General features: G+C 44.3%; 1 protein-coding gene across 1 annotated transcript in view; it reads left to right on the forward strand.

The window, feature by feature from the left end:
• Nucleotides 1–27306, forward strand: part of cacna1fb (calcium channel, voltage-dependent, L type, alpha 1F subunit) — a 163240-nt gene that overhangs the window by 29088 nt on the left and 106846 nt on the right. The window contains exon 4 of the mRNA XM_045696517.1: nt 22834–22973. Coding sequence (XP_045552473.1) covers nt 22834–22973 — 140 coding nt within the window. The remainder of the gene's footprint in view (nt 1–22833; nt 22974–27306) is intronic.

A 27306-nucleotide genomic window follows, 5' to 3' on the forward strand; every position in this document is an offset into this window, starting at 1 on the left:
TATCCCTGTACGTTTATGGTATCCCTGTACGTTTATGGTATCCCTGTTCCTTTATGGTATCCCTGTACGTTTATGGTATCCCTGTTCGTTTATGGTATCCCTGTAACTTTATGGTATCCCTGTTCGTTTATGGTATCCTTGTTCGTTTATGGTATCCCTGTTCGTTTATGGTATCCCTGTTCGTTTATGGTATCCCTGTTCGTTTGCAATTTTTTTGTTGTTGTTGTACTTTATCCTTTTTTTCTCTCTCCATTTTCTATCTTGTTTCATTGCTGCAACTCCCCAACGTGCTCGGGAGATGAAGGTCGAGTCCTCATGCGTCCTCCGAAACATGACCCACCAAACTACGTTTCTTAACACCCGCCCGTTTACCCAGGAAGCCGGCCGCACCAATGTGTTCGGAGGAAGCACCGTTCAACTTGAGTCGCTAGAGCACGATGCGCCAAGTAAAGTCCCCCCGGTCAAACCCTCCCCTAACTCGGACAGCACTGGGCCAATTGTGCGGCGCCCTACGGGACTCCCGATCATAGCCAGTTGTGATACAGCCTGGGTATCGAACCCAGGTCTGTGGTGATGCCTCTAGCACCGCAATGCAGTGCCTTAGACCGCAGCGCCACTCGGGAGGCCCTCATTTGCGCGTTTTAAAATAACAAAAATAACTAATAAGAAGCCAGAAGAAAGCTGGGCTGTCACACGGTAGTGACCTCTCACCTTTCCTCTGCACTCAAAATGCAAGCAACTGTTCTCTCTCAGTTCATTCATCGTTTTTTTAAAAGGTAGCTAGCTAGCTACATTAGTGAATAAGGGGAGATGCTAGCTAGCTACATTAGTGAATAAGGGGAGATGCTAGCTAGCTACATTAGTGAATAAGGGGAGATGCTAGCTAGCTACATTAGTGAATAAGGGGAGATGCTAGCTAGCTACATTAGTGAATAAGGGGAGATGCTAGCTAGCTACATTAGTGAATAAGGGGAGATGCTAGCTAGCTACATTAGTGAATAACGGAGAGATGCTAGCTAGCAAATTAACCCCCCTGTGTTGGTACGTTTTTCTCACTAAAATAGTTATTGTGATGATTCTAAAATGGGGAATTGAATTTGAATGCTTTGAATATGACTCTTTGTTAAAGCTATTCAAGAAAAAGTCAAACTGAATAATGCCAATAGTAAAAATCTTCGGCGACGACCTTAGCAATTGATTTCTATCCTAGATCTGGAAGTTGTAAATAAAATGTTCACATTTCCATTAATATTCTGTGTTGTGTCCCTAATATTTCAATAAGTTAGGTGTGTTTCTAGATGTTTAATTAATGAATAGGAACAATAGAAATGACAGTATATTAACGACATAGAATTGACTACATAAACCTTTAATGTTGGTATTGTATATCAGAGTGGTTAACTGTACATTTAACTACCATGAAGTGCTTAGCTAGAAATGGTTTATGAATGAGGGAATTATAATTGGTTTTACATTGACTGCATAGAATTCATACATAGACCCCTTCATCTGTGCGCCATAGACCAGTATGACCTAATTGTCATGTGGAGGAGAGCTGTTAATGAGTTACAGATGAAGTTGTCACATGACACCATTTGATCTGTAACATTTACCCTGAGGATTCAACAATATGGAGATCTTTTATGCAACCATTGACCTAAGTGAGAAGAAGAAGAAGAAGGTAAGTCACTGGCTTTTACCGGCCGGTGGGGGAAGTGGGGCTGGTACAGGTTATAAATCACCATAGCATATTCACTAACACCGGTATGGCAGAAGTTCACTGTTTGACAAGAGCCATAATGATGACGCTACGCTGTAATAGTAATGATGCATCTATTAAGATATTATTAAGATACCTAAATATGAGCTCTTGCATGGCATGACATGAATATGCTATAGATATGTTATGGCTATTAACCTTTAATAATGCAGTTAGGACCTGTTATAACACGTCCATGAAATGCTTATAGATGAGTAATACATGTCTTATGGAATATGTAGATGTGTAGTAAATCATTACCTGTAGCCAATCCATTCCTATGCCTAACGTGATACTGGCAGTGATTTAAATGTAACCTAGACAGATAAAGATATCATGGTGGCTAGCAAGCTATAAGCCATGTTTATGTATCAGCCAGTCAGTCAGCCAGCTAGTCAGTCAATCAGTCAGTCACGGGCAGCCAGCCATCCATCCAGTCAGCTACCTAGTCAGTCAATCAGTCAGTCAGGCAGTGTAATTGGCCAGTTAGTCAGTCAGCCAGCTAGTCAGCCAGCCAGCCATCCATCCAGTCAGCCAGCCACTCAGTCAACCAGGAAAGTCAGCCAACCAGTCAGCCTGTGAGTCAGCCTGTGAGTCAGTCAGTCAGCCAGCCAGCCAGCCAGCAAGGCAGTTAGCCATCCAGCCAGCCAGCCAGCCAGCTAGGCAGTTAGCCATCCAGCCAACCAGCCAGCTAGGCAGTTAGCCAGCCAGCCAGCCAGCCAGCTAGGCAGTTAGCCATCCAGTCAGCCAGCCAGCTAGGCAGTTAGCCATCCAGTCAGCCAGCCAGCTAGGCAGTCAGCCATCCAGTCAGCCAGCCAGCTAGGCAGTTAGCCATCCAGTCAGCCAGCCAGCTAGGCAGTTAGCCATCCAGTCAGCCAGCCAGCTAGGCAGTTAGCCATCCAGTCAGCCAGCCAGCTAGGCAGTTAGCCATCCAGTCAGCCAGCCAGCCAGCTAGGCAGTTAGCCATCCAGTCAGCCAGCCAGCTAGGCAGTCAGCCATCCAGCCAGCCAGCCAGCTAGGCAGTCAGCCATCCAGCCAGCCAGCCAGCTAGGCAGTCAGCCATCCAGTCAGCCAGCCAGCTAGGCAGTCAGCCATCCAGTCAGCCAGCCAGCTAGGCAGTTAGCCATCCAGTCAGCCAGCCAGCTAGGCAGTCAGCCATCCAGTCAGCCAGCCAGCTAGGCAGTTAGCCATCCAGTCAGTCAGCCAGCCAGCCAGCTAGGCAGTCAGCCATCCAGTCAGTCAGCCAGCCAGCCAGCTAGGCAGTTAGCCATCCAGTCAGCCAGCCAGCTAGGCAGTCAGCCATCCAGCCAGCCAGCCAGCTAGGCAGTCAGCCATCCAGCCAGCCAGCCAGCTAGGCAGTCAGCCATCCAGTCAGTCAGCCAGCTAGGCAGTTAGCCATCCAGTCAGCCAGCCAGCTAGGCAGTTAGCCATCCAGTCAGCCAGCCAGCTAGGCAGTCAGCCATCCAGTCAGTCTGTCAGTCAGCTGTAACACTAAAGAACCCAAACAGTACAGGCACATCCTGTTAATGGACAAATGGATGGAAGGACAGGCCTGAATCTAACAGTGAGTTTCCCACGTCTGTTGTTTTGCAAAGAGAAGGGTTTTCCCTCTGTAACCCTAGTCTTATGTAACCATCAGACAGTGTGGCACTGGGGAGGGAGGGAGGGAGGGAGGGAGGGAGGAATGGACGTGGCTCTGACCGATATCTGACTACGAGTCCCGACCAGAGCCCTATATTTAAAGAGACAACTTTTAGAATTTTAAATATCGTTATGTTAAATAATAATGTCATTGTGAAATATTCCTCATGTAATGTTAATGGGAGCAAACATGGCTGCCATAGAATGTTGTGGTGTCATCTAGATGTATTATAATGAGGAAACCTCAATGCCAACCAGTCAGTCAGCCAGGTACTCAATCAGTTAGCTAGCCAGTCAATCAGCCAGTTAGTTAGTAAGTCAGTCAGTCAGTCAGTCAGCCTGCTAGTCAGTCAGCCAGTCAGCCAGATACTCAGTCAGTCAGCCAGTCAGCCTGCTAGTCAGTCAGCCAGTCAGTCAGCCTGCTAGTCAGTCAGTCAGTCAGCCTGCTAGCCAGTCAGCCAGATACTCAGTCAGTTAGCTAGTCAGTCAATCAGCCAGTTAGTTAGTCAGCCAGTCAGTCAGCCTGCTAGTCAGTCAGTCAGCCAGTCAGCCTGCTAGTCAGTCAGCCAGTCAGTCAGCCTGCCAGTCAGTCAGCCAGTCAGTCAGCCTGCTAGTCAGTCAGCCAGTCAGTCAGCCTGCTAGTCAGTCAGTCAGTCAGCCAGTCAGCCTGCTAGTCAGTCAGCCAGTCAGTCAGCCTGCTAGTCAGTCAGCCTGCTAGTCAGTCAGCCAGTCAGTCAGCCTGCCAGTCAGCCAGTCAGTCAGCCAGTCAGCCTGCTAGTCAGTCAGCCAGTCAGTCAGCCTGCTAGTCAGTCAGTGAGCCAGTCAGCCTGCTAGTCAGCCAGTCAGTCAGCCAGTCAGCCTGCTAGTCAGTCAGCCAGTCAGCCTGCTAGTCAGCCAGTCAGTCAGCCAGCCAGTCAGTCAGCCTGCTAGTCAGTCAGCCAGTCAGTCAGCCTGCTAGTCAGTCAGTCAGTCAGTCAGTCAGTCAGTCAGTCAGCCTGCTAGTCAGTCAGTCAGCCAGTCAGCCTGCTAGTCAGCCAGTCAATCAGTCAGACATTCACTATCCCAACTCTCAAAATATTTTGCTCTGGCATTGGGTAGGTAGGTCAGTAGTTACTGGAACGGACCCTGTATGTAATATGCTCGCTTACTTTATCGTGTTTTTCTTATTTCTTAGCACTAGGTAGGTAACTAGGTACAGTAGGTAGGTACATATATAGGAAGGTAGGTAGGTAGGTAGGTTGGTAGGTAGGTAGGTAGAAACATAGGTAGGCTGGCAGGCTGGCAGGCTGCCAGGGATGTGACGCTGACCGATGACTGACAAAGAGTCCTGAGGAAGACCTGAGAGGTCGAAACATTGTTTTGCCAATAACACAACACGGAAACATAGATTGCAGTATAATGTAGGTTACACAGTGACCCTAAAGAGGTCTCAGGTGCTGCCATGTCACTGATGCCAGCAGGGGTGGACTAGCCATAGGACAGTTCTGGCAAATGCCAGATGGGCTGATCCATTTTAAGCCCAGTGGGCCAGTCTAAATATTTTTTTCTGTTGCTCAAAATGATCAATATTTGGTTAATAATGGGGAGCCTCGAGGTAAATATAGGCCGGAGTGGTGGCCTCAAGGGAAACACAGGCCGATGCGGGGGCCTCAAGGGAAACACAGGCCGGAGTGGTGGCCTCAAGGGAAACACAGGCCGATGCGGGGGCCTCAAGGGAAACACAGGCCGGTGTGGGGGCCTCAAAGGAAACACAGGCCGATGCGGGGGCCTCAAGGGAAACACAGGCCGATGCGGGGGCCTCAAGGGAAACACAGGCCGGTGTGGGGGCCTCAAAGGAAACACAGGCCGATGCGGGGGCCTCAAGGGAAACACAGGCCGATGCGGGGGCCTCAAGGGAAACACAGGCCGGTGCGGGGGCCTCAAAGGAAACACAGGCCGATGCGGGGGCCTCAAGGGAAACACAGGCCGGAGTGGGGGCCTCAAGGGAAACACAGGCCGGAGTGAGGGCCTCAAGGGAAACACAGGCCGGAGCGGGGGCCTCAAGGGAAACACAGGCCGATGCGGGGGCCTCAAGGGAAACACAGGCCGGTGCGGGGGCCTCAAGGGAAACACAGGCCGGTGCGGGGGCCTCAAGGGAAACACAGGCCGATGCGGGGGCCTCATGGGAAACACAGGCCGATGCGGGGGCCTCATGGGAAACACAGGCCGATGCGGGGGCCTTAAGGGAAACACAGGCCGGTGCGGGGGCCTCAAGGGAAACACAGGCTGATGCGGGGGCCTCAAGGGAAACAGGCCAGTGGCCTCGAGGGAAAACATGGGCCTGTGTTTTAGAAATACCCAGACCAATTTCTGGTCCCTGGATGCCAGTACTGTTTAGTAGATCAAATGTGGTTCCTTCTGATCAAACATCACTGTGTAGACAATATGTACTGACCCATTTCATACTATTTTGTCGACCCAGACCATACCGTGCTTCTTTTGTCCTTTCAAGAACAGTTTCAACTATAGTGTGTAAAAGGGCCAGCTCAGTACAGCTTGGGCTGGCTTGGATTGGCTCAGTATTGTGGAAAGGGTTTAAGGTATGTGAGGAGAATCCTTCTTATTCTTTAATTTACCAGAAGAGTTTTACAACCACTTTTACCCAGCAATAATTTAGCACTCGTGAGATGCAGTATGGCAAAATGGTTCCATTTGGGACTGAGTTCAGCTGAACATTGGTCCCATCTGGGACTGAGTTCAGCTGAACATTGGTCCCATCTGGGACTGAGTTCAGCTGAACATTGGTCCCATCTTGGACTGAGTTAAGCTGAACATTGGTCCCATCTGGGACTGAGTTCAGCTGAACATTGGTCCTATCTGGGACTGAGTTCAGCTGAACATTGGTCCCATGTGGGACTGAGTTAAGCTGAACATTGGTCCCATCTGGGACTGAGTTCAGCTGAACATTGGTCCCATCTGGGACTGAGTTCAGCTGAACATTGGTCCCATCTGGGACTGAGTTAAGCTGAACATTGGTCCCATCTTGGACTGAGTTCATCTGAACATTGTGTGACACAAAACAGAGAGAGGGGGGAAATGGTTTTCTATTCCATCAGGACCGGAAGGGGTTGAATGTGCATAAGATTCATGTTATGAGTCTAATTTTTCTGTCAAATGGCTCATTCTGTGTCCTGGCGGTTATCCAGTGTGAAGGCAGCAGCGTTTTGTATTATATATGCCGTTGCCCTGACACACAGCCCATGCCGTGCCACCCCAGGAGATTATAATCGCTCTGAGTGCTTCCTTCAGATTTGATCCGATAAAAAGATTGTAATCGTTCTCTCCATCAGCCCATTACTATGGTGATGTCTGTGTTACTATGGTGTTCTCTGTGTTACTGTCACGCCCTGACCATAGAGAGCCCTTGTTTCTCTATGGTGTAGTAGGTCACTGCGTGACTAGGGGGGTGTTCTAGTCATTGTATTTCTATGTTGGTGAGTTGTATGGTCCCCAATTAGAGGCAGCTGGTAATCGTTGCCTCTAATTGGGGACCATATTTAGGTAGCCTTTTTCCCCACCTGTGTTTTGTGGGATATTGTTTTGTGCGTGTGCGCCACGTAGTCACGTTTCCTTCTTCGTTTATTGATTTATTGTTTTTGCTTAAAGTTTCACTTTGTAATAAATATGTGGAACTCAACATCCGCTGCGCCTTGGTCCCGTTCTTACGACAACCGTGACAGTTACTATGGTGATGTCTGTGTTACTATGGTATTCTCTGTGTTACTATGGCGTTGTCTGTGTTACTATGGCGTTGTCTGTGTTACTATGGCGTTGTCTGTGTTACTATGGCGTTGTCTGTGTTACTATGGCGTTGTCTGTGTTACTATGACGTTGTCTGTGTTACTATGGCGTTGTCTGTGTTACTATGGCGTTGTCTGTGTTACTATGGCATTGTCTGTGTTACTATAGTATTTCATCAGTCCTAGCATTACTATGGTATTTGGCCAACTGACAGAGTATTTGGTTTTAAAAGCTCTAACATCCTGTTTTAAAGACCCTAACAACCAGACAGATCCTGCTTAAAGGCCCTAACAACCAGACAGATCCTGCTTAAAGACCCTAACAACCAGACAGATCCTGCTTCAAGACCCTAACAACCAAACAGATCCTGCTTCAAGACCCTAACAACCAGACAGATCCTGCTTCAAGACCCTAACAACCAGACAGATCCTGCTTCAAGACCCTAACAACCAGACAGATCCTGCTTCAAGACCCTAACAACCAGACAGATCCTGCTTCAAGACCCTAACAAACAGACAGATCCTGCTTAAAGACCCTAACAACCAGACAGATCCTGCTTAAAGACCCTAACAACCAGACAGATCCTGCTTAAAGACCCTAACAACCAGACAGATCCTGCTTCAAGACCCTAACAACCAGACAGATCCTGCTTAAAGACCCTAACAACCAGACAGATCCTGCTTCAAGACCCTAACAACCAGACAGATCCTGCTTCAAGACCCTAACAACCAGACAGATCCTGCTTCAAGACCCTAACAAACAGACAGATCCTGCTTAAAGACCCTAACAACCAGACAGATCCTGCTTCAAGACCCTAACAACCAGACAGATCCTGCTTCAAGACCCTAACAACCAGACAGATCCTGCTTAAAGACCCTAACAACCAGACAGATCCTGCTTAAAGACGCTAACAACCAGACAGACCCTGCTTAAAGACCCTAACAACCAGACAGATCCTGCTTAAAGACCCTTTCAACCAGACAGATCCTGCTTCAAGACCCTAACAACCAGACAGATCCTGCTTCAAGACCCTAACAACCAGACAGATCCTGCTTCAAGACCCTAACAACCAGACAGATCCTGCTTCAAGACCCTAACAACCAGACAGATCCTGCTTCAAGACCCTAACAACCAGACAGATCCTGCTTCAAGACCCTAACAACCAGACAGATCCTGCTTCAAGACCCTAACAACCAGACAGATCCTGCTTCAAGACCCTAACAACCAGACAGATTCTGCTTCAAGACCCTAACAACCAGTCAGATCCTGCTTCAAGACCCTAACAACCAGACAGATCCTGCTTAAAGACCCTAACAACCAGACAGATCCTGCTTCAAGACCCTAACAACCAGACAGATCCTGCTTCAAGAACCTAACAACAAGACAGATCCTGCTTAAAGACCCTAATAACCAGACAGATTCTGCTTCAAGACCCTAACAACCAGACAGATCCTGCTTCAAGACCCTAACAACCAGACAGATTCTGCTTCAAGACCCTAACAACCAGACAGATCCTGCTTCAAGACCCTAACAACCAGACAGATCCTGCTTCAAGACCCTAACAACCAGACAGATCCTGCTTCAAGACCCTAACAACCAGACAGATCCTGCTTCAAGACCCTAACAACCAGACAGATTCTGCTTCAAGACCCTAACAACCAGACAGATCCTGCTTCAAGACCCTAACAACCAGACAGATCCTGCTTCAAGACCCTAACAACCAGACAGATCCTGCTTCAAGTCCCTAACAACTAACTACATCACACTAATTAGAATGCATGTCCAAGCCTTGTTGTGGTCCATCTGAGCTGGGTGACCTTAATGGTAATGATATTCGAAGTGATGCAGGCTGAATTACAATGAAGTATCTGCAGTAAACAGAAATAAATACATGAAAAAGGTACCATTTAAAGGGCCAATCAGAAATTCAAAGAGTAACACAGCGGTCATCTGCCTCTGTTTTGGTAAAAAAGGGATGGGCTTGGAGATATGTAACCACTCTCAAATTCATAGACCAAGCTATGTATGCAAGACCGGACCATCCATGACATCAATTTGATCATTTAAACATGTTTTGAGGCTATACAGTGTTTGTTTACATTTAGTAAAACAATCTTTATATATTGGGTTTGGATGGGGCGTGACAGTTGAACTAAGAGCGTAAGACATTAAAAAAAATATATATTTTTCAAGAATTAATGGATATATATCATTCATTTAATGATATAACTGTTAATTGAAATGCATTCCAGGTGACTACCTCATGAAACTGGTTAAGAGAATTCCAAGATTGTGCAAAGTTGTCATCAAGGCAAAGAGTGGCTACTTTGAAGAATCTGAAATATAAAATATATTTTGATTTGTTTAACACTTGTTTTGGTTACTAGATGACTCCATATGTGTTATTTCATAGCTTTGATGTCTTCACTATTATTATACAAAAAAAATAGTAAAAAATAAATAAGAAAAACCCTTGAATAAGTAGGTGTTCTAAGACTTTTATATCATTAATTTATAAGTCTGAAGAGGTGTGTAACAACTGCAGATTGCCCCTTTTAAAGAGTTTCCTGGACGTTGCTGGGTGTTTCTGGCGATAGAGAACTGAACCTTTTAAGTGAACATTAACAAGGACTCATTGAGTTGACTGGGATTCAGCACCATGGACAGCGCCACCACTGCCATGCAATACAGTGAATGGACTACGTGTGCAGAAAACTTCAGCAGAGCAGTTGGGCTTTTCAATGAAACTGATCATCAAGTCTCCACAGATAGAACTTTAACTGTATTGCCTAGGTGTGTGGACAATGTGTTGAGAACTTCTTATGTACCTGTCAGAATCATAACACCGGTCACATTGGTTCGATGTGGAAACAATGTCGATTCAACCAGTGTGTGCCCAGTGGGATGACACTACACCTTCCATAATGATTGTATGTGTCCGCATCCTGTGGGATGATGAGGGTTGGACACAGAGAGAGGGGGATAAAGAGAGGGAATTGAAAAGAGGGCGATTGGGGGAGAGAGAGAGAGAGGTGTGAAGGTTGTGAGAGAGAAGGGAGGGAGCGGGAGAGAGAGTGAAACTGTCTGTTCGTTTGGCAGAGAGACTGTCTGTTCGTTTGGCAGAGAGACTGTTCGTTTGACAGAGAGACTGTCTGTTCGTTTGACAGAGAGACTGTCTGTTCGTTTGGCAGAGAGACTCTGTTCGTTTGACAGAGAGACTGTCTGTTCGTTTGGCAGAGAGACAGAGAGACTGTTCGTTTGACAGAGAGACTGTCTGTTCGTTTGACAGAGAGACAGAGAGACTGTATGTTCGTTTGACAGAGAGAGTGAGACTGTCTGTTCGTTTGACAGAGAGACAGTGAGACTGTTCGTTTGACAGAGAGACTGTCTGTTCGTTTGACAGAGAGACTGTCTGTTCGTTTGGCAGAGAGACAGAGAGACTGTATGTTCGTTTGCCGGAGACAGTGAGACTGTTCTTTTGACAGAGAGACTGTCTGTTCGTTTGACAGAGAGACTGTCTCTTCGTTTGACAGAGAGACAGAGAGACTGTCTGTTCGTTTGACAGAGAGACTGTCTGTTCGTTTGACAGAGAGACAAACTGTCTGTTCGTTTGACAGAGAGACAGTGAGACTGTCTGGTCGTTTGACAGAGAGACAGTGAGAATGTCTGTTCGTTTGACAGAGAGACTGTCTGTTCGTTTGACAGAGAGACTGTCTGTTCGTTTGGCAGAGACAGAAACTGTCTGTTCGTTTGCCGGAGACAGTGAGACTGTTCGTTTGACAGAGAGACTGTCTGTTCGTTTGACAGAGAGACTGTCTCTTCGTTTGACAGAGAGACAGAGAGACTGTCTGTTCGTTTGACAGAGAGACTGTCTGTTCGTTTGACAGAGAGACTGTCTGTTCGTTTGACAGAGAGACTGTCTGTTCGTTTGACAGAGAGACTGTCTGTTCGTTTGACAGAGAGACAGTGAGACTGTCTGGTCGTTTGACAGAGAAACTGAGAGAATGTCTGTTCCTTTGGCAGAGACACTGTCTGTTCGTTGGACAGAGAGACAGAGAGACTTTTTGTTCGTTTGACAGCTCTAAATGCTCTATGTCCTGATAAGCAGCTTACTCTCTCTCTCCTCCCTGTCTCCTCCCCCCTTCACTCTCTCCATCCCTCTATCCCTACCCCCTCACTCTTTCGTGCTATTTTGCTCTCTCTTTCTCCCCTCCCCCTCTCCTCACAATAGTGTGTGTGATGAGTAGTAAAAACACATTTGGATAGTGTAGGGGCAGAGGTTAGGGCCAGGGCTGAGACTGCCAGGGGCTGAGGCTGGGACTGGGACAGGGAGTGGGACAGGGACTGGGGCTGGGACAGGGACAGGGACTGGGACAGGGCCTGGGACTGGGAGAGGGACAGGGACAGGGACTGGGACTGGGACTGGGACTGGGACAGGGACTGGGGCTGGGACAGGGACTGGGGCTGGGACAGGGTCTGGGACTGGGACAGGGACTGGGACAGGTACTGGGGCTGGGACAGGGACTGGGGCTGGGACAGGGTCTGGGGCTGGGACTGGGCCTGGGACTGGGACAGGGACTGGGACAGGTACTGGGGCTGGGACAGGGACTGGGGCTGGGACAGGGTCTGGGGCTGGGACAGGGACTGGGGCTGGGACAGGGACTGAGACAGTGACAGGGACTGGGACAGGTACTGGGGCTGGGGAAGGGACTGGGGCTGGGACAGGGCCTGGGACAGGGTCTGGGGCTGGGACAGGGGCTGGGACAGGGACTGGGGCTGGGACAGGGACTGGGGCTGGGACAGGGATGGGGCTGGTGGTGCTAGGGCTAAGGCTGGGACTCGGATTGGGACAGGGCCTGGGGCTGGGACAGGTGCTGGGTCTGGTGGTGCTGGGCCCAAGGCTGGGACTGGGAATGACGTGGATTTTGAGAGCAGCCTATCCAGCCGTGACGCACGGTCCCCACGGAATAAGAGACGTGCCAGTGAATATCTTAAACATAAAGAAAAACGATTGCTTTTCCCCCCAATTTAGAATGAATTTGATTAAGCATTGCCTCCTCTCAGTCAAATCTGGTTAATCAGCTTCACATCGGTGTGTCTTTTTCCATAATTTACATACCTGTATACTTTAGTTAGCTTGTTCAAGTAGGCTATCCATCGCCATTTTCAAAGAGCTCTCCGATAGCCTACCAAAGACAAGCTACTCCAAACTATTCAGAGAGCCCTGTAATGCCATTTTTTTTTTAACTAGGCAAATCAGTTAAGATTAAGAACAAATTCTAATTTACAATGACGGCCTAGGAACAGCGGGTTAACTGCCTTGTTCAGGGGGCAGAACAACAGAGTTTGTCAGGTCAGGGATTCGATCTTGCAACCTTTCGGTTACTAGTCCAACGCTCTAACCACTAGGCTACCCTGCCGCCCGTATGTCAACAAGCCTAATATTTTGTATTCAAATGTTATGCGTGAAGACATTTAGGCCGGCATGTGCACACAGTGGCTTGTGCTCATGGAACAAGAGATAAGATTTATGATATCATGTTTCTGACCACATCCTATTTAAATATTGTTGTTTAAAAAAAAAAATAGATTGCTTGTTTTTCATTTTGTTTACGAAACAAATGAGAATAATTCTAAAAAAATAATATTTTTTTTAGCAATGGACGTTCGGACACAAAAACCACGGAAGGTGAATTATTCAAATAAGTTTGTTTTGGTATCAAAATTGAAAAACAAGCAATCAGGACTGTCCATGGTTTCGTGAGACTGTCTTTGGCCACGGACGGTCTCACGAAGCCACGGAGGAAGTCTCACAAAGCCATGGAGGAAGTCTCACAAAGCCATGGAGGAAGTCTCACAAAGCCATGGAGGAAGTCTCACAAAGCCAAGAACCGTGAATTATTCTAATACATTTTGTTTTCGTAATTGAAATGAAAAACAAACAATCCGTTTTTTTTGAAAACAACAATAATTAAATATTGATATGATATAAATCAAATATCTATATTTTTTATTACGATTCTTTTTTTTTAAGTCTGCATTGTTGGGAAACATTTCTGTCACGTTCGTTGTAAGAATGAGACCAAGGTGCAGCGTGGTAAGCGTATATCTTACTTTTAATAGATGAACACCGAACAAAACAAAGAAAAATACAAAACAAACATAAAGTTCTGCAGGCTTCACAGTAGCTATACAAAAATCAGAGACAACGAAAGACAGCTGCCTCTGATTGGGAACCATATCAGGCCAACATAGAAATACAAAAACATAGAAATACATAATCTAGAATGAAATTGGTTCGTAAATTCAGAGCGTTTCACTTTCGGAGTGTTCAGAGCACACACTGGACACTCTGGCCGAGGAGTAGGGTTGATCCGAGCGTTCTGACCTAAGAACAGCAGTAAAGCACCCAAGCAAACTGGCTAACGTTGGCTAGCTTGCTAGCTACTTCCAGACACAAATGAGAGAACAGCTCACTGACAATTTTACTCACACTAGCAGAGCTGGTCAGGCTGTTTGTATGTTATCCAGAGCGTTAGTGACTAACTGCTGCTGGAAACTATTTAATTATGTTGTTTTTTTTTGGCCGACATTTACTGACACCGGCCATATTCAACAGATGTTGAGCGTTCGTACATCCGTCAGTTATTCTGCGCTCTGGCACACTCAGACGAGAGTGCTCTGAAATCAGAGTAGAGTGAATATACCATCTACATCTATCAACAGTTGTCATAGTGACATCATGAACATTCTATTGAAATGGTTACTTGCATAGTGGAGTCTTCTGTTTAGACATGTAGCTAGCTAGGTAAACAATGAACCATAATCCCAACTCATAATGTTTATACCCTTCATGAATCTGCAGGTAGCTAACCAACCAAGTTCAATGTTAGCTAGCTAACATTAGGCTAGAACTAGCAAATGTCTCTGAAATACAAATAATATTACTTCACAGATCATACACGTCATGTTAGCTAGCGAGCCGGACAGCTAACAGTACATTTTAACTTGAAATGAAAATGATTTTCTGACAACATTTGACAAGTGTAATATCTGAAAATGTAGCTAACTAGACTCTCTTACCTGTGTACATGGATGGACGCTTCTCCCTCTCTGTCACGGATGCCATGTTTGCCCTTAGTTTGAAGATGTAATCCGGAGACAGCTGTTTTATACAACAACCTTCTGTGCCTTCTCTTTTAAACTCTGTCTGCATATTTGCAATCAAATGCCATAATTTTCTCCATCTCCTTAGCTTACATACTCTAATTCCACTGATTTCTAAACTGGGTCCTCCAGAAAATGGAGAGCAACACTGATGCAGTTCTACTACGTGATATCTTTATTAAAAGCAGCGTTAGAAAGGATTACCTACACATACTGACCAGCTCATATTATAGACAGAAGCGCGCTACATGGCAGACCAATCCGAACTCATCTCTCGGCATGTCCAGCCCACTCATTATCTCAGCCAATCATGGCTAGCAGGAAGGTTACTGTTTTTTTTCTGTGGCTAAACCAACAAGGCTCGTAATTTAACAATTTTATTCATATTTACAGATGGCATACAAGTCTGTTATTAAGGCACATGAAAGTTCCAGAAGGCATTTCTACTAAAAAATGCATTTTCATAATAAAAAAAAAAAAGGTTTACGTTGAAATGCCTCTCCTGTGATGTAGTGACGTGCGACATACGCCTAGTTTCCTGAATCGAGTCACAATTTACTATAATTTACTACTGGCTACTTTCACCCTAAAGTTTCTGCTTATAATTTCTGATATTTGGAAGACCATTTGTTTTTTCAAGGATAGTTTGATATTGTACATGCAGCTTCTCTTCTGTCATAAAGTAGTGCTCACCAGAATAATGTCTTACATTGTTAGAATGAATGTATTACTTATCTAGTTAACACCGGTAAAGTTGTCTGTTTCGTTTAGGGACCGGGTAAAAAAAAAAAAAAAAATGCAATAACTCGAAAACAGTGGAAAGATTTGGTCCTGTGCAAATGTCCAAATATCATCAGTTTTCACCGGTTTTAAGGGAAATGTAAATGTAACAGTTGTCGTCGGATAAAGCGGACCAAGACGCAGCGGGGAAATGTGCACTCATCTTCTTTTTATTTAGTTGGCAAAGAAGGTGAAACCAAAAATAAACACGTACACAACAAAGAAACAACGACGAATAACAGTCCTGTAAGGCTTGGAGCTACACACAGAAACAATCTCCCACAAAACACTAATACCAACACATACCTATATATAGGACTCTCAATCAGAGACAACTAAAAACACCTGCCTCCAATTGAGAGTCCAACACCCAATTACCTAGACATAGAAATACTATAACAGGCAAAAAATAAAGGTGTTCCATTTCCATTGTGTTTACCCTAGATGTTGTTTTAGACTGTGATGTTTCTAACTGTGGTCATTCTGACACTTTGAAAAGGTTATTTTTTTGGGGGGGGGTTACGTGAGGATTTTGTGCTTTTGCATTTCTGTGATCATTGAAACCAAAGCAGCAACAGTGCTGGAGGGTGTGTGTGTGTGTGTGTGTGTGTGTGTGTGTGTGTGTGTGTGTGTGTGTGTGTGTGTGTGTGTGTGTGTGTGTGTGTGTGTGTGTGTGTATTTAAAAAAAAATTTTTCCTCATCAATCTAAACACAATAGCCAATAATGACGAAGCAAAAACAGGTTTTAAAAAAATCTTTGCAAATGTATTACAAATAAAAAGCTGAAATATCACATTTACATAAGTATTCAGACCTTTTACTCAGGACTTTGTTGATGCACCTTTGGCAGCGATTACAGCCTCGAGTCTTCTTGGGTATGACGCTACAAGCTTGGCACACCTGTATTAGGGGAGTTTCTCCCATTCTTCTCTGCAGATCCTCTCAAGCTCTGTCAGGTTGGATGGGGAGCGTTACTGCACAGCTATTTTCAGGTCTCTCCAGAGATGTTAGATCGGGTTCAAGTCCGGGCTCTGGCTGGCCCACTCAAGGACGTTCAGAGACTTGTCACAAAGCCACTCCTGCGTTGTCTTGGCTGTGTGCTTAGGGTCGTTGTCCTGTTGGAAGGTAAACCTTCGCCCCAGTCTGAGGTCCTGTCTTTGCTCCGTTCATTTTTCCCTCCATCCTGACTAGTCTCCCAGTCCCTGCCGCTGAAAAACATCCTCACAGCATGATGCTATACACATACATACATATAAATACACATTTTTTTTTTTTATTATATTTTCCTTTATTACTTTCTAACCCTCCCCTAATTGGAGTAAACTAATGAACAATAGCACTTAGGCTTCTACACACTATATACATTTTACAGACACAGTCTATTTTACAATAGTGATATTTTGTTTGTTTTTACTCCTCTCCTTCCTCTAACCCCTTCCCATCTATTTCTTTCACTAAAGTTCTGACCCTGTATGCGTTTTACCGACGCAGCTTTACATTACTTATTAGTTATTGGTTGTTACTATTCATAATCTTCAGCTCCATTCAACCCCTCCCATCTTTCCCCTTAACACCATCCATATTGGATTTCTATTTGCCATATATCTTTCAACCCCTCCCATCTTTCCCCTTAACACCATCCATATTGGATTTCTATTTGCCATATATCTTTCAACCCCTCCCATCTTTCCCCTTAACACCATCCATATTGGATTTCTATTTGCCATATATCTTTCAACCCCTCCCATCTTTCCCCTTAACACCATCCATATTGGATTTCTATTTGCCATATATCTTTCAACCCCTCCCATCTTTCCCCTTAACACCATCCATATTGGATTTCTATTTGCCATATATCTTTCAACCCCTCCCATCTTTCCCCTTAACACCATCCATATTGGATTTCTATTTGCCATATATCTTTCAACTGTGCGGTGATGTTTCACAAAAGTACTGAACCTTTCTATTCTCATCGTTTCTACAGATTGTAAATTAAAGATAAACTTTTTTTGTTGTTGTTGCTAAAAGTATTATTATATTATTGATCGATTATTGACTATGACTTTTCAAATCACCCGGATAGTGCGATCTGTAGTGTTAGCTCCAGGTAAATGTTGTAATTCTTCAGCCATTCCTGGACCTGTGACCAAAAACAAGCTACACATGGACAGAACCAAAACAAATGATCTAATGATTCTATCTCTTCACCGCAAAATCTGCAGATCTGGGAAGGTTGTATCCCCTAAATATCTCTAGGCCTTGTTGGTTCCAAATTTCTTCCATTTAAGAATGATGGAGGCCACTATGTTCTTGGGGACCTTCAATGCTGCAGAATGTTTTGGTACCCTTCCCCAGATCTGTGCCTCGACACAATCCTGTCTCGGAGCTCTACGGACAATTCCTTCGACCTCATGGCTTGGTTTTTGCTCTGACATGCACTGTCAACTGTGGGACCTTATATAGGTGTGTGCCTTTCCAAATCATGTCCAATCAATTGAATTTACCACGGGTGGACTCCAATCAAGTTGTAGAAACATCTCAAAGATGATCAATGAAAACAGGAAGCACCTGAGATCAATTTTAAATCTCATAGCAAAGGGTCTGAGTACAATAAGGTATTATTGTTTTAAATTTTTTATAAATTTGCAAACATTTCTAAAAACTGTTTTCACTTGGTCATTATGGGGTATTGTGTGTACATTGCTGAGGATTTTTATTTATTCAATACATTTCAGAATAAGGCTGTAACGTAACAAAATGTGGAAAAAGTCAAGGGGTCTGAATACTTTCCGAAGGCACTGTATCACTGTAGAAGAGTCAAGAGTGCCTGTGTATGAGGGAGGGGCGTGTGTGTGTGTGTGTGTGTGTGTGTGTGTGTGTGTGTGTGTGTGTGTGTGTGTGTGTGTGTGTGTGTGTGTGGCCTGTTTGCCTGTCTGTGTATGTGTGCACATATGTGTTTGTAGTAGCAGGCCGGGCCTCTGTGTGTGTGTGTGCGTGTGTGTGTGTCAGGTCTGGGCAGTGTGTGTGCCAATCCATCCAGACAAAGAGTTACGGAGAGACAGAGAGAGGGATAATGGCAGATTGGTAATCCTGTGAAAGGCTCACAAACTCCTTTGTCTACTAGCAAACACATTCTACAGTCCTCTAATACCAAACACATTCTACAGTCCTCTAATACCAAACACATTCTACAGTCCTCTAATACCAAACACATTCTACAGTCCTCTAATACCAAACACATTCTACAGTCCTCTAATACCAAACACATTCTACAGTCCTCTAATACCAAACACATTCTACAGTCCTCTCCTCTAATACCAAACACATTCTACAGTCCTCTAATACCAAACACATTCTACAGTCCTCTAATACCAAACACATTCTACAGTCCTCTAATACCAAACACATTCTACAGTCCTCTAATACCAAACACATTCAACAGTCCTCTAATACCAAACACATTCTACAGTCCTCTAATACCAAGCACATTCTACAGTCCTCTAATACCAAACACATTCTACAGTCCTCTCCTCTAATACCAAACACATTCTACAGTCCTCTCCTCTAATACCAAACACATTCTACAGTCCTCTCCTCTAATACCAAACACATTCTACAGTCCTCTAATACCAAACACATTCAACAGTCCTCTAATACCGAACACATTCTACAGTCCTCTAATACCAAACACATTCTACAGTCCTCTCCTCTAATACCAAACACATTCTACAGTCCTCTCCTCTAATACCAAACACATTCTACAGTCCTCTAATACCAAACACATTCTACAGTCCTCTAATACCAAACACATTCTACAGTCCTCTAATACCAAACACATTCTACAGTCCTCTAATACCAAACACATTCTACAGTCCTCTCCTCTAATACCAAACACATTCTACAGTCCTCTAATACCAAACACATTCTACAGTCCTCTCCTCTAATACCAAACACATTCTACAGTCCTCTCCTCTAATACCAAACACATTCTACAGTCCTCTCCTCTAATACCAAACACATTCTACAGTCCTCTAATACCAAACACATTCTACAGTCCTCTAATACCAAACACATTCTACAGTCCTCTAATACCAAACACATTCTACAGTCCTCTCCTCTAATACCAAACACATTCTACAGTCCTCTAATACCAAACACATTCTACAGTCCTCTAATACCAAACACATTCTACAGTCCTCTAATACCAAACACATTCTACAGTCCTCTAATACCAAACACATTCTACAGTCCTCTTCTAATACCAAACACATTCTACAGTCCTCTCCTCTAATACCAAACACATTCTACAGTCCTCTCCTCTAATACCAAACACATTCTACAGTCCTCTAATACCAAACACATTCTACAGTCCTCTCCTCTAATACCAAACACATTCTACAGTCCTCTCCTCTAATACCAAACACATTCTACAGTCCTCTAATACCAAACACATTCTACAGTCCTCTAATACCAAACACATTCTACAGTCCTCTAATACCAAACACATTCTACAGTCCTCTAATACCAAACACATTCTACAGTCCTCTCCTCTAATACCAAACACATTCTACAGTCCTCTAATACCAAACACATTCTACAGTCCTCTCCTCTAATACCAAACACATTCTACAGTCCTCTAATACCAAACACATTCTACAGTCCTCTAATACCAAACACATTCTACAGTCCTCTAATACCAAACACATTCTACAGTCCTCTAATACCAAACACATTCTACAGTCCTCTAATACCAAACACATTCTACAGTCCTCTAATACCAAACACATTCTACAGTCCTCTCCTCTAATACCAAACACATTCTACAGTCCTCTAATACCAAACACATTCTACAGTCCTCTAATACCAAACACATTCTACAGTCCTCTCCTCTAATACCAAACACATTCTACAGTCCTCTCCTCTAATACCAAACACATTCTACAGTCCTCTCCTCTAATACCAAACACATTCTACAGTCCTCTAATACCAAACACATTCTACAGTCCTCTCCTCTAATACCAAACACATTCTACAGTCCTCTCCTCTAATACCAAACACATTCTACAGTCCTCTAATACCAAACACATTCTACAGTCCTCTCCTCTAATACCAAACACATTCTACAGTCCTCTCCTCTAATACCAAACACATTCTACAGTCCTCTAATACCAAACACATTCTACAGTCCTCTAATACCAAACACATTCTACAGTCCTCTAATACCAAACACATTCTACAGTCCTCTAATACCAAACACATTCTACAGTCCTCTAATACCAAACACATTCTACAGTCCTCTCAATACCAAACACATTCTACAGTCCTCTAATACCAAACACATTCTACAGTCCTCTCCTCTAATACCAAACACATTCTACAGTCCTCTCCTCTAATACCAAACACATTCTACAGTCCTCTAATACCAAACACATTCTACAGTCCTCTAATACCAAACACATTCTACAGTCCTCTCCTCTAATACCAAACACATTCTACAGTCCTCTAATACCAAACACATTCTACAGTCCTCTCCTCTAATACCAAACACATTCTACAGTCCTCTAATACCAAACACATTCAACAGTCCTCTAATACCAAACAATTCTACAGTCCTCTAATACCAAACACATTCTACAGTCCTCTCCTCTAATACCAAACACATTCTACAGTCCTCTAATACCAAACACATTCTACAGTCCTCTAATACCAAACACATTCTACTGTCCTCTAATACCAAACACATTCTACAGTCCTCTAATACCAAACACATTCTACAGTCCTCTCTCTAATACCAAACACATTCTACAGTCCTCTAATACCAAACACATTCTACAGTCCTCTAATACCAAACACATTCTACAGTCCTCTAATACCAAACACATTCTACAGTCCTCTCCTCTAATACCAAACACATTCTACAGTCCTCTCCTCTAATACCAAACACATTCTACAGTCCTCTCCTCTAATACCAAACACATTCTACAGTCCTCTAATACCAAACACATTCTACAGTCCTCTCCTCTAATACCAAACACATTCTACAGTCCTCTCCTCTAATACCAAACACATTCTACAGTCCTCTAATACCAAACACATTCTACAGTCCTCTAATACCAAACACATTCTACAGTCCTCTCCTCTAATACCAAACACATTCTACAGTCCTCTAATACCAAACACATTCTACAGTCCTCTAATACCAAACACATTCTACAGTCCTCTCCTCTAATACCAAACACATTCTACAGTCCTCTAATACCAAACACATTCTACAGTCCTCTAATACCAAACACATTCTACAGTCCTCTAATACCAAACACATTCTACAGTCCTCTAATACCAGACACATTCTACAGTCCTCTAATACCAAACACATTCTACAGTCCTCTCCTCTAATACCAAACACATTCTACAGTCCTCTCCTCTAATACCAAACACATTCTACAGTCCTCTAATACCAAACACATTCTACAGTCCTCTCCTCTAATACCAAACACATTCTACAGTCCTCTAATACCAAACACATTCTACAGTCCTCTAATACCAAACACATTCTACAGTCCTCTAATACCAAACACATTCTACAGTCCTCTAATACCAAACACATTCTACAGTCCTCTAATACCAAACACATTCTACAGTCCTCTCCTCTAATACCAAACACATTCTACAGTCCTCTCCTCTAATACCAAACACATTCTACAGTCCTCTAATACCAAACACATTCTACAGTCCTCTAATACCAAACACATTCTACAGTCCTCTAATACCAAACACATTCTACAGTCCTCTAATACCAAACACATTCTACAGTCCTCTCCTCTAATACCAAACACATTCTACAGTCCTCTAATACCAAACACATTCTACAGTCCTCTAATACCAAACACATTCTACAGTCCTCTAATACCAAACACATTCTACAGTCCTCTCTCTAATACCAAACACATTCTACAGTCCTCTCCTCAATACCAAACACATTCTACAGTCCTCTCCTCTAATACCAAACACATTCTACAGTCCTCTCCTCTAATACCAAACACATTCTACAGTCCTCTAATACCAAACACATTCTACAGTCCTCTCCTCTAATACCAAACACATTCTACAGTCCTCTAATACCAAACACATTCTACAGTCCTCTCCTCTAATACAAAACACATTCTACAGTCCTCTAATACCAAACACATTCTACAGTCCTCTAATACCAAACACATTCTACAGTCCTCTCCTCTAATACAAAACACATTCTACAGTCCTCTAATACCAAACACATTCTACAGTCCTCTAATACCAAACACATTCTACAGTCCTCTAATACCAAACACATTCTACAGTCCTCTAATACCAAACACATTCTACAGTCCTCTCCTCTAATACCAAACACATTCTACAGTCCTCTCCTCTAATACCAAACACATTCTGTAGTCCATAGACTGGTCCATTGAGTCGGATCTCTCACAAAGCCTCTCTCATAGACTGGTCCTTTTTGAGTCGGATTTGATCAATTGGAACAGAAAGACAACTGGCATTTCACTTTTTACCTTTTGAGTAATTTAGCATACTCTCTCATCATACTTAAAAACAAAAAAAATGTTTGTATGTTTGTGTTATTCATGCCTGCCTGGTGGAAATGATGTCCGTTTTGAATTCACAGATATAACGTCTGATATTGTATTGTTTTTTTTTGTCTCTTCTTTCTCCAGGAACAAGTGGAATATGTGTTTCTGATTATCTTCACCATTGAGACCTTTCTGAAGATCTTGGCTTATGGCTTAGTGATGCATCCCAGCTCCTACATCCGTAACGGATGGAACTTGTTGGACTTTGTCATTGTCATCGTCGGGTAAAACAGAATGTTCATTTTACCTGCTCCAACTCCTATTGTTAGAATTGTCCACTAACTCTTAAAGTTGTCTTCTCCCCCTTTCCCCCTTTCCCCCCACGTTCTATCTCTCCTCAATGTCTCCTCCATCTCTCCTCTCCATCTCTCCTCCTCTCCTCTCCTCCATCCTTCCATCTCTCCTCCTCTCCTCCATCTCTCATCTCCATCTCTCCTCCTCTCCTCCATCCTTCCATCTCTCCTCCTCTCCTCCATCTCTCCTCTCCATCTCTCCTCCTCTCCTCCATCCTTCCATCTCTCCTCCTCTCCTCCATCCTTCCATCTCTCCTCCTCTCCTCCATCCTTCCATCTCTCCTCCTCTCCTCCATCTCTCCTCTCCATCTCTCTTCTATGTCTCAACTGTTCCTTGTTTATTTATTCACTTCATCTCTTCTCGCTATTTCCCTCTGTCATTATCACATAGAATATCATCGGGGTTGACTTCCCCATGTATCTCTCTTCCATCCCTCATCTTTCCTTCTTTTCTTCAACCCTCCATCCCTCCATCTCTGCTCCTCTCCTCCTTCTCTGCTCCTCTCGTCCATCCTTCCATCTCTCCTCCTCTCCATCTTTCCTCTCCTCCATCCCTCCATCTCTGCTCCTCTCCTCCATCTCTCCTCCTCTCCTCCATCCTTCCATCTCTCCTCCTCTCCATCTTTCCTCTCCTCCATCCCTACATCTCTGCTCCTCTCCTCCATCCCTACATCTCTGCTCCTCTCCTCCATCCCTACATCTCTGCTCCTCTCCTCCATCTCTCCTCCTCTCCTCCATCCTTCCATCTCTCCTCCTCTCCATCTTTCCTCTCCTCCATCCCTACATCTCTGCTCCTCTCCTCCAACCCCCCTCCTCTCCTCCATCTCTTCCCTTTGCTCTCTCTCCTGCTTATGGTTAATCTGGATCTAGAATGATCTGGTAGTCTCTGGCACACAAACCCCTCACCCCCTCCCTTTCGCTCTCTTCTCTTCTCTCCCTCACTCCCTCACTCCCCTTCTCTTTATCTCAGTTTCCCTCTCCCTCTCCCCCTCCCTTTCTCTCCCATCTCACTGCCTCTCTTTCTCCCTCCCCTGTCCCTGTTTGTCTCTTAATCCGACCCAGACTCCCTTGGCTTTCCTCTCCTCCCTCTCTCACTTTCTCTCTCTCTCTCTCTCTCTTGCTCTCTCACTATCTCTTCTCCTCCCTCTCGCTCTCTCTCTCTCTCTTTGTCTATCAGCGGGTTTAAAGCTCCTTAGTGGATACATGTTGATGGGAATCAGTCTGCAATTGCAGAAACACTATAGAGCACAACAACAAAGCAATAACAAATAAAAATACCATTGTACAATACGGCCCTATGAAGCAGGCTATCCTGATCTCAGTCTGGGGTTGACAAGTCCTCCATTGTTGACAAGCCATTGATGTGTGTCATGTCAAGGTGTCGGCAAAAGCACAAGCTGACTTGACTACCAGGCTATACTTGACCACCAGGCTGTACTTGACTACCAGGCTATACTTGACTACCAGGCTATACTTGACTACCAGGCTGTACTTGACTACCAGGCTATACTTGACTACCAGGCTAAACTTGACTACCAGTCTATACTTGACTACCAGGCTATACTTGACTACCAGGCTATACTACCAGGCTATACTACCAGGCTATACTACCAGGCTATACAACCAGGCTATACTACCAGGCTATACTTGACCAACAGACTATACTACCAGGCTATACTACCAGGCTATACTTGACTACCAGGCTATACTACCAGGCTATACTTGACCACAAGACTATACTTGACCACCAGACTATACTTGACTACCAGACTATACTACCAGGCTATACTTGACTACCAGGCTATACTTGACTACCAGGCTATACTACCAGGCTATACTTGACTACCAGGCTATACTTGACTACCAGGCTATACTACCAGGCTATACTACCAGGCTATACTACCAGGCTATACTACCAGGCTATACTTGACTACCAGGCTATACTTGACTACCAGGCTATACTTGACCACCAGACTATACTTGACTACCAGGCTATGCTTGACTACCAGGCTATACAGGCTATACTTGACTACCAGGCTATACTTGACTACCAGGCTATGCTTGACTACCAGGCTATACTTGACCACCAGGCTATACTACCAGACTATACTTGACTACCAGGCTATACTACCAGACTATACTTGAATACCAGGCTATACTTGACTACCAGGCTATACTTGACTACCAGGCTATACTACCAGGCTATACTTGACTACCAGGCTATACTTGACTACCAGGCTATACTACCAGACTATACTTGACTACCAGGCTATACTTGACTACCAGGCTATACTTGACTACCAGGCTATAGTACCAGGCTATACTTGCCCACCAGGCTATACTTGACCACCAGGCTATACTTGACTACCAGGCTATACTTCACTACCAGACTATACTTGACTACCAGGCTATACTTGACTACCAGGCTATACTTGACTACCAGGCTATACTTGACCACCAGGCTGTACTTGACTACCAGGCTATACTTGACTACCAGGCTAAACTTGACTACCAGGCTATACTTGACTACCAGGCTATACTTGACTACCAGGCTAAACTTGACTACCAGGCTATACTTGACTACCAGGCTATACTTGACCACCAGGCTGTACTTGACTACCAGGCTATACTTGACTACCAGGCTAAACTTGACTACCAGGCTATACTTGACTACCAGGCTATACTTGACTACCAGGCTATACTACCAGGCTATACTACCAGGCTATACTACCAGGCTATACAACCAGGCTATACTACCAGGCTATACTTGACCAACAGACTATACTACCAGGCTATACTACCAGGCTATACTTGACTACCAGGCTATACTACCAGGCTATACTTGACCACCAGACTATACTTGACCACCAGACTATACTTGACTACCAGACTATACTACCAGGCTATACTTGACTACCAGGCTATACTTGACTACCAGGCTATACTACCAGGCTATACTTGACTACCAGGCTATACTTGACTACCAGGCTATACTACCAGGCTATACTACCAGGCTATACTACCAGGCTATACTTGACTACCAGGCTATACTTGACTACCAGGCTATACTTGACCACCAGACTATACTTGACTACCAGGCTATGCTTGACTACCAGGCTATACAGGCTATACTTGACTACCAGGCTATACTTGACTACCAGGCTATGCTTGACTACCAGGCTATACTTGACCACCAGGCTATACTACCAGACTATACTTGACTACCAGGCTATACTACCAGACTATACTTGAATACCAGGCTATACTTGACTACCAGGCTATACTTGACTACCAGGCTATACTACCAGGCTATACTTGACTACCAGGCTATACTTGACTACCAGGCTATACTACCAGACTATACTTGACTACCAGGCTATACTTGACTACCAGGCTATACTTGACTACCAGGCTATAGTACCAGGCTATACTTGCCCACCAGGCTATACTTGACCACCAGGCTATACTTGACTACCAGGCTATACTTCACTACCAGACTATACTTGACTACCAGGCTATACTTGACTACCAGGCTATACTTGCCCTCCCTTCATAGTCGTCGCCAAACCCACTGGCTCCAGGTCATCTATAAGTCTTTGCTAGGTAAAGCCCCGCCTTATCTCAGCTCACTGGTCACCGTAGCAGCACCCACCCGTAGCACGCGCTCCAGCAGGTATATCTCACTGGTCATCCCCAAAGCCAGTTCCTGCTTTGGCCGCCTTTCCTTCCAGTTCTCTGGTGCCAATGACTGGAACGAATTGCAAAAATCACTGAAGCTGGAGACTCATATCTCCCTCACTAACTTTAATCACCAGCTGTCAGAGCAGCTCACAGATCACTGCACCTGTACATAGCCCATCTGTAAATAGCCCATCCAACTACCTCATCCCCATACTGTTATTTTAATTTTTTTGCTCTTTTGCACCCCAGTATCTCTACTTGCAGACTTATCTTCTGCACATCTATCACTCCAGTGTTTAATTGCTAAATTGTAATTATTTCGCCACTATGGCCTATTTATTGCCTTTACCTCCCTTATCTTACGTCATTTGCACACACTGTATATAGACTTTTTTTCTATTGTGTTATTGACCGTACGTTTGTTTATTCCATGCGTAACTCTTTGTTGTTGTTTGTGTCGCACTGTTTTGCTTTATTCTTGACCAGGTCACAGTTGTAAATGAGAACTTGTTCTCAACCAACCTACCTGGTTAAATAGAGGGGAAATAATAATAAAATACAAAATACATCTAACTCAGGTGGG

This window comes from Salmo salar, chromosome ssa15 (assembly GCF_905237065.1).
Source record: "Salmo salar chromosome ssa15, Ssal_v3.1, whole genome shotgun sequence".
Lineage (NCBI taxonomy): Eukaryota > Metazoa > Chordata > Actinopteri > Salmoniformes > Salmonidae > Salmo > Salmo salar.